Genomic DNA, 16,003 nt, shown 5'->3' with positions numbered 1-16,003 from the left:
GTAACTAAACATCATGGTGATCATGGTGATCTGTATATATACACTGATCAGATCATTCTGATCTGATCAATGTATATATAAAAGGGAATTATTATATAACATACCTGAAACTAATACTGTATTCCAATTCTACTTCAATGAAAAAAATTTAAAAATACTTAAAGAAATCAGCAAAGTCAAGGCAGAAAAGTGACGTGAGACTGTCAATTTTACCAAAGGATAATAGAGTAAATGAAGGAGATGATGAACTGGAAATAAAGCAGCAAACACAGAGGGAGGGGAATCTGAATTATTTCAGAGATAAAAAAGAACAGAACTCCATTATTAAAACGTGGTCATTTTTAGCACTTTCAGGAGACAGTATAGTGCTGCTATAATCCTAGGCTTTGGAGTCAGACCTGTTTGGATACAAAAATCTACCTTGACTAGTTACTAGTTGTTGATCATAGGCAAATAGTTATCCTGAGCCACTGTTTTCTCCCTTGGTGGGCTGTTGTGAAGATAAAAACAGAAAGGGAAATGTAGTGAAGACTTTAGAAAAACATCTGAATTGTAGAAAGTACTAAATAAACAGGAGTTACTGTTAGGTTCATCTTGCCAAGACTCTGCTCACATAATTTCTTCAGCTTAGCCTCACTTCTTGCTTTTCTCTATTCGCTTTGAGAAACTGAGCATTCAAATGTTATCTCAATTCAAATATCATCTCTGGATCTAAACTACATATAAGTCTCTTTATTTGATCTTATAATTTATACATACTGGCCATTACAATGTTTTTCACATTGTCTTATGATCTCCTTCTATCAACCCCACCAAATGATACTCAAAAAAATTTTTTTAAAGATTTTATTTATTTATTCATGAGAGACAGAGAGAGAGGCAGAGGGAGAAGCAGACTCCCCGCTGAGCAGGGAGCCCGATGAGGGACTTGATCCCAGGATCCCGGGATCACGACCCGAGCTGAAGGCAGACACTTAACCAACTGAGCCACCCAGGCGCCCTGATATTTTAAATGTCTCGAGAGAACTTTGCATTCCTAAGCACATAACATCAGTCAATATCTGTTACTCACTTAGCTGTGTTATAGTTAGTAGTTGGTGTGTTTCTTTTGCTACATTTGACCTTTTTCAGGACAGGGACTATGAGGTATCCCAAATCCTCATAACTGCAACTGTACTTACATGAATGCAGAGCTAAAGTCCCATCACAAGCTGAAATGTAAAAATGTAATTATAAATTCAAGAGAGATAAGATAGAAATATTTAATAGTCTAGGGGCGCCTGGGTGGCTCAGTCATTAAGCGTCTGCCTTCGGCTCAGGTCATGATCCCAGGATCCTGCGATCGAGCCCCACATTGGGCTACCTGCTAGGCGGGAAGCCTGCTTCTCCCTCTCCCACTCCCCCTGCTTGTGTTCCCTCTCTCACTGTGTCTCTTTCTGTCAAATAAATAAATAAAATCTTAAAAAAAAAAATTTAATAGTCTAGTGGGGGAAAAATCTGGAAAACGCCCATGGCTAAGATACTACTTTGGTACACTGGAAATGGAAACTATAGGTGTTGCTTACTTTTATTAATAAGACCCCTAAATTTTGCACTAACCTGACATGTCACTAGCATTCTTGCTGAAACACTCATCAAAATAGCAGAAAAAAGTTATTTTAAAAAGAAAAGAGAATAAAATAACTAAATATAACTCAAAAAATCTTTCTCCAAAAGAAACCTATTTACTAATAAAAGCAAAGTTATTTACAGTAAGTATATTTATATAAAACAAAGTAAAAAGAACCACAAAAGACCCCAAATAGCCAAAGTGATCTTGAAAAAGAAGAACAAATCTAGATATCATGCTCCCTGACTTCAAGATACAGGACAAAGCTATAGTAAACACAACAGCATGGTATGGCATAAAAACAGACACTTCAGTCAATGGGACAGAATAGAGACCCCAGAAATAAACCCATGCTTACATGGTCTAATTAATCTTTGACAAAGGAGGCAAGATTATACAATGGGGAAAAGAGAGTCTCCTCAGTAAATGGTGCTAGGAAAACTGGTCAGCTACATGCGGAAGAATGAAATTCAACCACTTTCTTACACCATACACAAAAATAAACTCAAAAGGTATCAAAGACCTAAACGTGAAACCTGAAACCAAAGAAGTCCTATAAGAAAATATAGGCAGTAATCTCTGACATTGGCCTTAGTAACAATTTTTCTAGACCTGTCTCCTCAGGCAAGGGAAACAAAAGCAAAAATAAACTATCAGGACTACATCAAAATAAAAAAATTTTGCACAGTGAAGGAAACAATCAACAAAAAGAAAAGGCAACCTACTGAATGGGAGAAGTGATTTTCAAATGATACATTTTTTTTTTTTTTAAACTTTATATATAGGGATAAAGAGAGTGCATGCGAGATGGGGGGTTAGGGGCTGAGGGAGAGGGAAAGAGTATCCTTTTTTTTTTTAGATTTGTTTTACTTATTTATTTTTAAAATTTTTATTTATTTGTCAGAGAGAGAGAGAGAGAGTGAGCACACAAGCAGGGGAAAGGGGCAGGCAGAGGGAGAAACAGGCTCCCTGCTGAGCAAGGAGCCTGATGCGGAACTCAATCCCAGGACCCTGGGATCATGACCTGAGCCAAAGGCAGAGGCTTAACCAACTGAGCCACCCAGGCGCCCCAGATTTATTTATTTTAGAGAGAGAGAGAGTGCGTGAGCACTGAGCAAGTGGGGGGAGGGGCAAAGGGAGAAAATCTTCAAGCAGACTCCCCGCTGAGCATGGAGCCCAACGAGGGACTCAATCTCACAACCTATGAGATCATGACCTAAGCCAAAACCAGGAGTCAGACGCCCAACCAACTGAGCCACCTAGGTGCCCCGAGAGGGAGAGAGAATTTTAAGCAGGCTCCATGCTCAGCGCAGAGCCCAACCCAGGGCTTGATCTCACGACCCTGAGATCATGACCTGAGTTGAAATTAAGAGTTGGACACTTAAGTTACTGAGACACCCAGGTGCCCCTCAAATGATATATCTAATATCATCAGGGAAAAGCAAATCAAAACCACAATGAGATATCACCTTATACCTATCAGAACACCTAATAACAAAAAGACAAATAGCCAGAGTTGGCAACGATATACAAAAAAAGAACCCTCATGTACTGTTGATGGTAATATAAATTGGTGTAGCCACTGTGGAAAACAGTAGAGAGGTTCTTCAAAAAATTAAAAATGCCATACAATCCAGTAATTCCACTATTGAGTATTTACCCAAAGAAAACAAAAACACTAATTTAAAAAGATATATGCACCCCGTGTTTATTGCAGCATTAATTTACAACAGCCAAGATATGGAAGCAACACAAGTGTCCACTGATAGAGGGATAAAGAAGATGTGCGTATGTACACAGACATACACATACACACAAATGGAGTATTGTTACTCAGCCATGAAAGAGAGTAAAATCTTGCCATTTGTGACAATATGGATGGACCTAGAATATATGATGCTAAGTGAAATAAGTCTGATATCATATGATTTCACTTATATGTGGAATCTAAAAAACAAATTAGAAACAGACTCATAAATACAGAGAACTGGTGGTTACTTAGGGGAGAGAGATGGCAGGATGGGCAAAATGGGTGAAATGGCATGGGAGTTACAGGCTTCCAGCTATGGAATGAATAAGTCATGGAGATGAAAGGTACAGCACAGGAATATAGTCAATGGTACTGTGATCGATGCTAACTACACCTGTATGAGCACAGCATAACATACAGAGTTGTGGAATCACTACTTTACACCTGAAACTAATATAACACAGTGTGTCAACTACATGTCAATTAAAGAATTTAAAAAAGCAAGGTAAAAAGTACATTTGAAAAACTGCTATTTGAAAATAAATATATATCTTTATCATTTTCTCCCTTCTTACCATGATGGATTTCATATTCTTTGGTTCCTTGTCCTTTAAATACTGCTAGACATGGCTGAAACACATACAGATTACTACAGATGTCTGGTGCAGAGGAACAGTCAAACTTACCAACCTAGAGAATTCAAATTGATGAAAACAAAATCATATGCATTCATTTTTTTAAATATTCATAAAGGAATGACATTGCTCTAATAGTTTCTAAACAGAAATTAACTGGCCATGAAAATAAAAGATAGAAATAATTAATTTACATTTAACACTGAAACTCAATTTTAGTTAAGGAAAAAAAAAAAAGCCTTTTAGAAAGTTCAAAAACCTGAGAAAATTTTCCAGAAAATAGGAAGTTGTTTAAGAAATCCACTCTTGGGCGCCTGGGTGGCTCAGTTGGTTAAGCGACTGCCTTCGGCTCAGGTCATGATCCTGGAATCCCTGGATCGAGTCCCGCATCGGGCTCCCTGCTTGGCAGGGAGCCTGCTTCTCCCTCTGACCCTCCCCCCTCTCATGTGCTCTCTCTCTCATTCTCTCTGTCTCAAATAAATAAATAAAATCTTTAAAAAAAAAAAAGAAATCCACTCTTTCGGGCGCCTGGGTGGCTCAGGCAGTTAAGCGTCTGCCTTCAGCTCAGGTCATGATTCCAAGGTCTTGGGATCGAGCCCCTCATTGGGCTCCCTGCTCCACAGAGGGCCTGTTGCTCCCCCTGCTGTGCTCTCTCTCAAATAAGTAAATAAAATCTTTAAAAAAAGTTCAAGAAATCCACTCTTCTAAAAATATAGGGAATATTTATATAAGCTTGGAATGGGGGAGAGAGAAAACGTTTTCAGACCCTAAAAGCAGAAATAATAAAGCAAAGCCTGACAATTTCATACACTGTAAGGGAAACAGCATAAAGAATACTAAGAGGGAAATAATAAACCAAGAACAAATATCTGAGGATTTCAGAGGATCCACTAAGAAATAAAAGATAAATATCCTATCAGAAGAGAGAAAATGGGCCAGAGACAGAAAATAGAGAAAAATCATGATTTAATAATCACAAAAAAACTTTTTCAACCCCACTAGGAAGCAAATAAGTGAAAATGAATATTATTAACATATCACTTTTAGCTTATTAGAATGGTTATTAAAAAATTGGTAATACCATGGCTGGCACAGGTGTGGAGGATTTATTTTAGGGGGAGAGAGAGAGATAGAGATAGAAAGAGAGAGAGAGGGCGAGAGCAAGAGCGGGGAGAGGGGCAGAGGGAGAGGGCAAGAGCAACTCAGACTTCACACTAAGGGCAGAGCCGGACATGGGGCTCAATCTCATGATCCAAGACCTGAGCCGAAACCAAGAGTCGGACACTTAACCGACTGCACCACCCAGGCGCCCCTATAGTGAATCCATTTTTATTAAAAAAGTTCATAAATAAAGTTATAGGTATGTCTGTTATAATGGCCATTACAATATGCATTTATGTACACACATATCCCTATGCCCACATACTAAAACATATGCAAAAAAAGTTTGAAAAATTACACAGTAAATTTATAGTAAATTTATAGTAGGGCTATTAACAGTGGTGAAAATATTAAGTATTTTAATTTGTTTTTGTGCTTATTTATATATCCTAATTTTTAAACTATGAGTACAAATTATTTACATAATAAGAATTTTAAAAAGGGAAAGATATTTTTCTATGGTATGTCATTCTAGAAAACTGTCTGATACAGATATATCAGATGGCATCTACTAAAGAGAAATGAAAGTTAACTGTTTTCAGATATCACTGTAGATTTTTAATAGGAAAACAAAATCACAACAGAAGAACAAAAGCACTTAGGGGTTTCTTAACCTAGAATTTCAAATAAGCATTTTTATGTTACCTAAAATATAATTTTATATATTAAATTAATAAGAAAGCACACTAGCAGAAGGCTAGGCAGAATGCATTTTTCTTACTTGAATATGTTCATTTTTAAGTAGAGTTTTTAGTTTCTTCAACTCAGGATCATTGGAATTTTCATGTTTTCCAAAATTAAAAAATATGAGCCACCGATGATGAGCCAACCGATCCTTAGAAGTGATAAAAATAATGTCAGAATCAAGAAATTCTAAGGGTTCTATTCTTTATTTCTTTGACTTAATTTTAGCCACCATACCCATTACTTCAAAATACTGTGTAAAATTCAGACCCATTTATGCTTATATTTTGTATTTCTTTGGAATAATGCTATGTAAATCAATCCTATATTAAAGGCTAAAAATCACTAAATTATAAAATCTAAAAGCAGACAACTGTTCCAAAAAAATACATAGTTTTAATGATATATAGCTAAAAAGTTGGGGGTAGAGAAGTAAGCTTTTTCAGGTTTAGCAGAGTTGGGTAGGGATACAGACTTAGCTCTGGGATCACTGAGTAGAAAAAAAAATGATTTTACTACAAACTGAGTATTTCTAAAGCTGCTTCTTAGTTCTCAGTGAACTATATAAATAGTTCTGTAAGCAAGAACATAAAATTCCACATAAGATCGAAAGCTGCTTTGTGATCAAAATCTTGGCTTTTTTGACACTCCCACTGAGGCCCCCATTCAGGACTGGTTATGTTGTCTTGAACTCCAGACCCACCCTAAAGTTGCAACTCCAGCAATTAGAGTTTAACCTAGAATAGCTAACATATATACATTAATATATAAAATCCTCTGAAACTGCTTTCTAGTGATGAATAAAACAAATGCTGATTTTAAAATGTTAAGACTTGAAATGTTACCAACATTACCATTTATTATTAACAGAAATATTACCTCTAGTGTGTTTGCCGAAAGTAGTTCAAAATCTGGAAGATTATGCATTATTTCCAAATATATTTCTTTAGCATCCAATGAATTAAGGAACTAAAATAAGAGAATCATATTGTAATCTTTTAATCAACATCCATTTATTTGTGTCTTTTTTCCATAGAACTCTCTTAAGAAAAAATCACAAAAGTTAAAAATAGTTTTTGAGCTATTTATTCTAAATGTTTTTTTAAAAAGTATATTTTGGCAATTAATAAAAAATTGTGTAACAGGGCTGTTTCTTAAAAATATTGATGTAAAATTAAAATTCCATTATCTGGAATTTTCTTTTAATTGTGGTGTGCATTCTATAATAATCCTCACAATAACCTGGAGTAACCTCTGAATTATTGGGGAAAAAACTGTATTATGTTCAGAGCAACTTTAATGCTCATCATGTTTTGCAGGATGCCAATGCTTTACAAACTTTTAAAAGAATTATTAATTAAAACACTAGACTATTTGATGACCCAAGACACTGCATACCCTAACCAATAACTAGTAGGAATTCAGAACTTATAACTGGAAAATTGGAATACTCTTTATTATAGAGGTTTTCAGAAATAAGAGTCCAAAAACCTAAGCACCTAGGGGTTTGGCAGAGTTAAATATCCTGATAAAGACCTTATCTTAAAGGTTTAAAACACAAAAGTGAAAAAGGCACATCTCCTTTCTAACAAATTTCCTTTATTTCTGTCCATATTTTATCTTTAGCATATTTTTCTCACTCTCCCTGCTCATGTAATTCTCAAAGAAGCAGCTGTTAACAACAAAGAATAAAGTAATGGTCACATCAGGAAAATGTATTTGGGGGTTGACAAAACAGAGTTTAATTATGAACCACCTATGCCTGATCATTCAGTATTACTTGAAAGGCCTGAAACTCCATTAAAAACTTATAGCAACTTCCATGGTATTCAGAGCTTAACTGTGCCCAACATGAGAATAACCAAATGGAGAGAAACAATGGGTATAACGTAAGAATAGAAAACGGTTTTTCTTAAGTTTCTATTCTTAAAAGTTGTTTTTGTTCTTTTTTCTTAAATCTTTAGCATATTGTTAAAGATCTATATGAAATATTTTCTGTTACCAAAGGGCTTAAAAGGCCCAAAGTACTACATGCCATAGTACTACAGGTCATTGACATCAGCCACATTTATTAGAAAGATTTTATTAAATACTCCTGATTATTTACTCCGGTTCTAGTGGTAGAACCTCATTATAAACCTGTTTGTCATAGAGTAAAAGTAAGTAAGAGTAGTTACACTTACAAAGGATACTGTCTAACCTCTGAATTTCTTCCTTCCTCCCTCCCTTCCTCTTAAAGTTATTCTTTATACACAGAACGTGTCCCCTATAAAATGTACATGTAAATCACTTTTAAAAGGTGTAATGTGGTGAACATTTCTCAATTATAGAACATACTAAATCAGCTGGGACAATAACTCTCTGCCTCAAAATAACCTAATTATAGCACCCAGAGTTTTCTTTATACCTAATGCAAAGTTACATACCTTTTGGGGGATTACCTCCCAATATGTGTTTGGGGAGACAGCGTTTTAACAATTTAATATAACTCCACTATATTACAGTCACTTCACAATGAATCAGTTTATTACAGATTGAAATTTTTTCATTATCGATGGAATACAAAAAAAAAATACTGGGTACTTTTTTTTTTTTTTTTGGGCGGATAACCACAAAATTACCCTTGATAGTATACTGGGTTTTAGAATAACATTAGGATATGAATGGTGTAAAATGCTGTTGTAAATAATACATCCCAAAACAATGGGACCACACTGTAATGATTCACTATACTATAATGATTCACTATACTATGTGGACTTTTATCTACTTTTCTTCCCAATTACCCAGTACAATTCTGTCCACAGTAAGGGCTTGGTAAATAAATGTTTGCTGAATATACTGACTAGGAAAGAGCGAAGAGATGGATCTTCTCAAATGGATGTCAAGTATTACAACTGGAATTTACCTGGGAAAGAGAGCGTTTAAGGAAGACATAAACTACATATGACATACAAATAAATGAACTCACATTCCAACAAAACAAACCATTAAGCAGAAAAAACTGCCACTGAAATAAACAAGGCACGATTTGCCAACAGCGAAAATGGAACGGACTTTCAGAGATAACCAAGATGTTTATATTAGACCGTACCTTTTCTCACCCAATTCAGTTTGAGGAGACCAACAGATGTCTTACTTTTCTAAAAACTTGAATGCTTTTAGAAGCGACAAGGACCATTTAATTCATCACTCCCTGTAATTACACTTCCAGTATTACTCATTTATGTCTCCTAAGATTGCATCTGAGTTTGCGGTTTTATATCAAAAAGCAGAAAGATCTCACTAAAATATGAGACTGTAGTACTGAAGACAAGAACTTCTATTAAGGGAACAGGCATGCTCATGAACTGTGGGACAATATAAACAGAAATTTTCTATAGGGGCAATCTGGCAAAACAAACTGAAATTAAAACTGCCATAGCTCTTTCATCTAAACAGGTAACTAAAGAAGTGCACAAAAATGAACAAACAACATTGTCCATTACAACATTACTTATAATCATGAAAAAGTAGGTGAGTTAAATACCAAGGAGGACTGATTAAGTAACTAAGTATGTCACATTTAGTGAATGGATTGTTACTTAGGGATTGTTGATTTATCTATTTATGTGTATGTTTAGCTCTAGCAGATAGTATATAATATACATAGGCACTATATATAGTGTCCACTTCTGTGCCAGATAATCTTCTAGGGATTTGAGATATAACAGTAAAAAATATTCAAACTTAAAAATGCATTGTGGGAGAAAAATAAAAATACAAAGATAATATATTAGTGTATATTATAAGGTGATAAATGCTCTAGTAGCAGTAGAAGTGGATTTTAGAAAGATTTTAATGACAGAGCCACAGATTCTCCCAACGTAAGTTATAGAATATAAGAAAAAGAAGAGTCAACAATGACTCTAAGGTATTTGACCTGAATGATAAAGGATGGATTTTTTTATCAACTGAGATAGAGAAAACTGTGGGCAGAGCAGATCTATGGGAGAATATCAGCGGTATAGTTACGGAGATCTAAGTTTGAAAAATCAGTTAATATCCCAGGGGAGATGTTGAATAGGCAGCAGAATATGTATGTCTGGAGTGGAGGTCAGAGGTCCAGGCCAAAGACAGAAGTGGAGCGCTGTCAGCATGAAGTCATAATTGCACGTATATGTAAGTAGAGATCTGGAAGAGTATTTACCAAGATTTGATGGTGCTCATTTGTGGGTGATTTGGATTTAGAAGAATTTTGCATCTGTCTTTATACATTTCTATACCCATGTATGAATTTCTATAATGAGTATGTGTTATCTTTGTCAACATCAAGAAAGCAGAATTAAAATACAGAAATAAAAACTAATGAAAGTTTGTCTTTTATTATTTTCTTTTGAGGTTTTCTAGGAACCTATTCAATATCCCATTATTTATCTTAGCTCCTTGATAACTAGCTTGAACCTCAGTCTCCTCATTCACAAAATTAGGGAGATGAACCATACAGTAGATTTCCAAACTGAGTTTATAACCAGAATCTAACAGGGTGGTTTAAAAAAACAAATACTGAGTCCCAGCCAAATGTACTAATGATCTACATTTTAACATTAGAAAATATACACATAAATGGAAACCAATGAAAATTCATATAACCTAAGAATGTTTCCCATACTTCTGGGTTGTAAAGGGTAATAGTTTCTACCATTATAAAATAATCCTTACAAGCAGATCTTACCATTAAACAGAATCCCCAAAATTAAATACTTGTTCTAAATAATAACATGTTTATTGTAAATGGATTCATTTCCTTGTTCACTGTTTATAAAATGATGTATTATGTTTGAATGTATGTATTCAGATATATATAAAGAAATTAGTAACTCATACCAAAACACTGCTTTTCTCTTTGTTACTTAAGGTGGCTCCAGGAGGAAAATAGGCAGTAGTACTTGTTGTAATATCCAAACTTTTACAAAGGTTGTCCTGGGTGGCACAGTCCATCCATCCTACATTAACAAGACCATCCTATAGTGGAAAGAAACAAAAAACAGGTCATGTGTTGAGTAAAAGAGAAAGTTAAAGGAATTTAGCTTTATTTAGAAACCCCCAACTTTTCTACTGTAAATTTAAAATGTTTTTTAAAAAGTTTACACAAAAAATAAATGATGCAGATAAAATTGGTCTAATAGATATAAAAATTTTACCTAATATATGCAGAAAACATATTTTTGAGCACACATAGATCTTTCACGATTTTCATAACTGATAAACTCCCAGGCAGCAAAGGGAGCTCCAATGAGTGTTAAAGTATCAACAACATACAGATTATATTCCCCAACCTTAGTATGATGAGAGCTAAATATACAACAAAATAACAACAAAACAAAAACAGTAAGAAATAAAGTTTGGAGGTAACACCAACACTAATATGTACCTCTTTGATTAAAGAAGAATTCATAATTATATTACAGGATATTTAGAAGTGAACAACAATGAAAGCACCATATGTCAAAATTCTAATTAGTTAGGAAAAAAGTTTTATAGCTATGAATATATTTATCAAAAAAAAAAAAACCTTACAAATAAGTGAATTGTTTAAGAACTACAAAGAAATATTTAGAATCAATTCTTAAATGTCTTTCTTAACATGGCCATATGGCTTTACAAAATAATTGATGCTTACCAACATGCCACTGAGCCTGAGTCGTGTCTGTGAAGTCAAACAATCTAGAGAGGAAAAAAAATTATGACATAACTTTAGCTTTATTAAGTCTGTACTTTCATTTGCCTTCCCCCCCAAACTACCATGTTGACTCTAAGGCAACTGACTGGACTCCACTGGTAAATAGTGACACATACACTAGGTAGATACTGAGGCCAAAATCTCATTCCACACACGCAAACACACATGTACGCACGCATGCATGCACACATTTTCCCATTTTCTCGCTAGTTTCCCAGGATTTCTAGCTAAAGGGAATCTCTTTAGGATCTTCCTCTCAAATCTCTGCTCCTATCAACAATCCCCTTGATCCAAGAGATCTCATGATTTTGGAGAAATAAAATGTAATGGCTCTGATAAAAGTATATAAAGAATCTTTAAATTTAAAATACAACACAGTCTTTTACTTAATTTTAATTCCAGTAGTTAACATACAGTGTTAGTTTCAGGTGTACAGTACAGGGATTCAATAATTCTATATAGTGCTCATCATAGCAAGTGTACTCTTTAATCTCCATTACTTTTTTCACCCATCCCCCCACCCACCACTCTGGTAACCATTAGTGTGTTCTCTATACTAAGAGTCTATTTCTTGGTTTATCTCTTTTTTCCTATTTCTTAAATTCCATGTGTGAAATCATATGGTATGTCTTTTTCTGACTGACTTATTTCACTCAGAATAAAAGTTTTTAGATCCATCCATATTGTTGCCAATGGCAAGATTTCATTTTTTATGGCTGAATATTTCATTATATACATATATATGCCACTTCTTTATCCATTCATCTATTGATGGACATTTGGGCTGCTTCCATAATTTGGATATTATAAATAATGCTGCAATAAACACAGAGGGATATAGATCTTTTTGAACTAGTGTTTTCATATTCTTTGGGTAATTACCCAGTAGAGGAATTACTGGATTATATGGTAATTCTATTTTCAACTTTTTGAGGAACCTCCATATTGCCATAGTGGCTACACCAGTTTGCATTCCCACCAACAGTGCATGAGGGTTCCTTTTTCTCCACATTCTCACCCACACTTGTTTCTTGTGTTTTTGATTTTAGTCATTCTGATAGGTGTGAGGTGTGAGATGCTCAACATAACTCATCATCTTTCATGTGTGTTGGCCATCTGTGTGTCTTCTTTGGTGAAATGTCTATTCATGTCTCCTCCCCATTTGCAAATTGGATTGTTTTTTGTATGTGTTGAGTTGTGTAAGTTCTTTATATATTTCCCATTCCATACATTCTCTTTTAGTTTTGTTGTTTCCTTTGCTGTGCAGAAGATTTCTATTTTGATGTAGTCCCAATAGTTTACTTTTGCTTTTGTTTTCCTTGCCTCAGGAGACATATCTAGAAAAATGCTGCTATGGCTGTTGTCAGAGAAATTACTGCCTATGCGCTCTTCTAGGATTTTTATGGTTTCAGGTCTCACTTTTAGGTCCTTACTTCATTTTATTTTTGTGTATGGTGTGAGAAAGTGGTCCAGTTTCCCCAACACTATTTGTTGAAGGAACTTTTTCCCACTGCATATTCTTCCTTCTTTGTTGTAGATTAATTGACCATATAGGCATGGCTTTTTTTGGGGGCTCTCTATCCTGTTCTATTGATCTGTGTGTCTATTTTTGTGCCAGTACCATACTTTTTTGATTACTAAAGCTTTGTAGTATATCTTGAAATCTGGGATTGTAATACCTCCAGTTTTGTTCTTTTTCAAAGTTGCTTTGGCTATTTGGGGTTTTTGTGGTTCTGTACAAATTTTAGGATTATTCTATTTCTGTGAAAAATGCTATTGGTATTTTGATAGGGATTGTAGTAAATCTATAGATTGATTTGGATAGCATGGAGATTTTAACAGTATTTTTTCTTCCAATCCATGAGCATGGAACATCTTTCCATTTGTTTGTATCGTCTTGTTTCTTTCATGTTTTATGGTTTTCAGAGTATAGGTCTTTCACCTCTTTGGTTAAGTTTATTCTTAAGTATTTCACTACTCTTGGTGTAATTCTAAGTGGGATTATTTTCTTAATTTCTCTTTCTGCTGCTTCATTATTAGGGTATAGACATGCAACAGGTTTCTGTATATTGATTTTGTATCCTGCAACTTTACTGAATTCATTTATCAGTGCTAGTAGTTTTTGGTAGAGTCTTCAGGGTTTTCTTTACTAAGTATCATGTCATTTGCAAATAGTCAAAGTTTTACTTCTTTCTTACTGATCTGGATGCCTTTTGTTTCTTTTTCTTGTCTGACTGCTGTGGCTAGGACTTCTAGTACTATGTTGAATAAAAGTGGTGAGAGTGGACAGTCTTGTCTTGGCCCTGATCTTAGGAGAAAAGCCCTTAGTTTGTCACCATTGAGTATTATGTTAGCTGTAGGTTAGTATATGGCCTTTATTATGTTGAGGTATGTTCCTTCTAAACCTACTTTGTTCATGAATGGATGTTGTACTTTGTCAAATGCTTTTTCTGCATCTACTGAAATCATATGGTTTTTATCTTTTCTTTGCTGATATAAAGTATCACATTGATCTGCTAATGTTGAACCACCGCTGCATCCCAGAATTAAATCCCACTGGATCATGGTGAAATGATTTTTTTAATGTATTGTTGAAGATTTTTGCATCTATGCATCTATGTTCATCAGAGATATTGGCCTATAGTTCTCTTTTTTTTTGTGGCGTCTTCTGGTTTTGGTATCAGGATAATGCTGTCCTCATAGAATGAATATGGAAGCTTTCCTTCCTAAAATACAATACAATCTTAAAATAACTTCTTCACCATTTTCATGAAAATCCTTAAATAGGAATGCTAGGATACAATGAGACAGATTTACAAGCAAGGGAACTGTAGTACCACAGAGCCTATAAAGAGAGGTAAAGTCAATCTACCTGGGGTGAAAAGTAAAAGAATGTCAGAAAGTTAAGAAGTTTTTCTTAATGTGTGGGTGAACAGAAATCTGTGCATTAGGCCAAAATGAAACAAACTCCCTCAATGATAGACTAATTTAAGGGTTATTTTTGCTTGAAGGCAATACCTTCCTAAGATGGGCCTTATGGGATAGGGTGAGTGGTTGATTTTAGCTGTAAGGCAATTCGTTCTCAATTCAGCAGCATGAAGTTGATAGGTAAAGTCCGGGTTAAAGACCCATGTTGGGATTAAACATATGAAAATGTTTAATGAATTGGGGGTATTCTGTAATAAGGGGGCTGATTTTTAACCAATCTCATTGTTTGAACAGAGTTTAATAGTTTGTGGTTTGGTTCCATAGAGTATTGAATTCTCAAATTAATTTACTCGTGGAAAGGTTCCTAGAAATGGAAAACTGTCATCTTCAAATATCTTAAAAGGCAACATGTATACATTTTTGATATGTTAAGTATGAGACAAAGTCCATAATACCAAAAAAATTATTTTGGGAGGGTTACATCTGTCAGCAACTATTTTTGCAAACTGCCAAATACATCTGTGGTTACCTGAAGGTACTAATTATAATGAGAATAATTATGCTGAAAAACTTGTCCACCAAAGTCATAAATGAATTTTTAACAAATTAATAATTTTATAACTTATGTGTAAATTAATAAAAAATGTATTCATTAAATAAAAAATTATAATTGAATATAAATTGTAGCATGAAGTACTGAATAATCAATTATAGTGGCATACTTAAGACTGACAGCTAGTCAAAGGGTACAAACTTCCTGTTATAAGATTAACAAGTTCTGGGAATGTGATGTACAGCATGGTGATAATAACCAATAATACTAGATCATACACTTGAAAACTGCTAAGAGAGTAGATTTTAAATGTTCTTACCATGAAAAAGAAAAGGTATTTATGACAGGATGGAGGTGTTAGCTGATGCTATGGTGGTAATCATTTTGCAATATGTAAGTGTATCAACAGATTGTATACCCTGAAGTTACATAATGTTATTTCAATAAAAAAAAAATCTCAATAAAAAAAAAAAAAGACTGGCACCTAAAAATTAAATATCTTGGTTTGTTCATCATAACAAAATAACAAAATTACCTCCTCCTTTGGAACAAAAAGTGATCAGCCAGCCAACACCAGCAGCAAAAGCAGTTTGTATGGAGTTAACAAAATTTCCTTAAAAGAAAATAAAGCAAATTTCTGATTATTATTGGAATTCAGGAATTCATAAAAATCCTCCTGAAGTATATCAAATTCCTACATTGATTTTCCATTGTTTTCATCATCTAAAATCTAAATTCATTATTTCATTAAGAAAGAAATTGGTGACGGGGCGCCTGGGTGGCTCAGATGGTTAAGCGTCTGCCCTCGGCTCAGGTCATGATCCCAGCATTCTGGGATCGAGCCCCGCATCGGGCTCCCTCCTCAGCAGGGAGCCTGCTTCTCCCTCTCCCTCTGCCCCTCTCCCTGCTCATGCTCTCTCTCTCTCTCTGTATCACTGTGTCTCAAATGAATAAATAAAAT

General features: G+C 34.6%; 1 protein-coding gene across 3 annotated transcripts in view; it reads right to left on the bottom strand.

Moving 5' to 3' along the window:
- The window catches only part of DNAJC10 (DnaJ heat shock protein family (Hsp40) member C10), a 46,955-nt gene that overhangs the window by 16,706 nt on the left and 14,246 nt on the right, over positions 1-16,003 (bottom strand). For all 3 annotated transcript variants that reach the window (XM_021703292.2, XM_044913347.1, XM_021703293.1), the window contains exons 8-13: positions 15,578-15,655; positions 11,502-11,545; positions 10,706-10,843; positions 6,719-6,808; positions 5,877-5,990; positions 3,935-4,049 (exon numbers count right to left, since the gene is read on the bottom strand). In XM_021703292.2, the coding sequence (XP_021558967.1) occupies positions 3,935-4,049; positions 5,877-5,990; positions 6,719-6,808; positions 10,706-10,843; positions 11,502-11,545; positions 15,578-15,655 (579 nt within the window). The remainder of the gene's footprint in view (positions 1-3,934; positions 4,050-5,876; positions 5,991-6,718; positions 6,809-10,705; positions 10,844-11,501; positions 11,546-15,577; positions 15,656-16,003) is intronic.

Source organism: Neomonachus schauinslandi, chromosome 3 (genome assembly GCF_002201575.2).
Source record: "Neomonachus schauinslandi chromosome 3, ASM220157v2, whole genome shotgun sequence".
Lineage (NCBI taxonomy): Eukaryota > Metazoa > Chordata > Mammalia > Carnivora > Phocidae > Neomonachus > Neomonachus schauinslandi.
The sequence above is the reverse complement of the archived record's forward strand: the minus strand, read 5'-3'. Positions and strand labels throughout refer to the sequence as shown.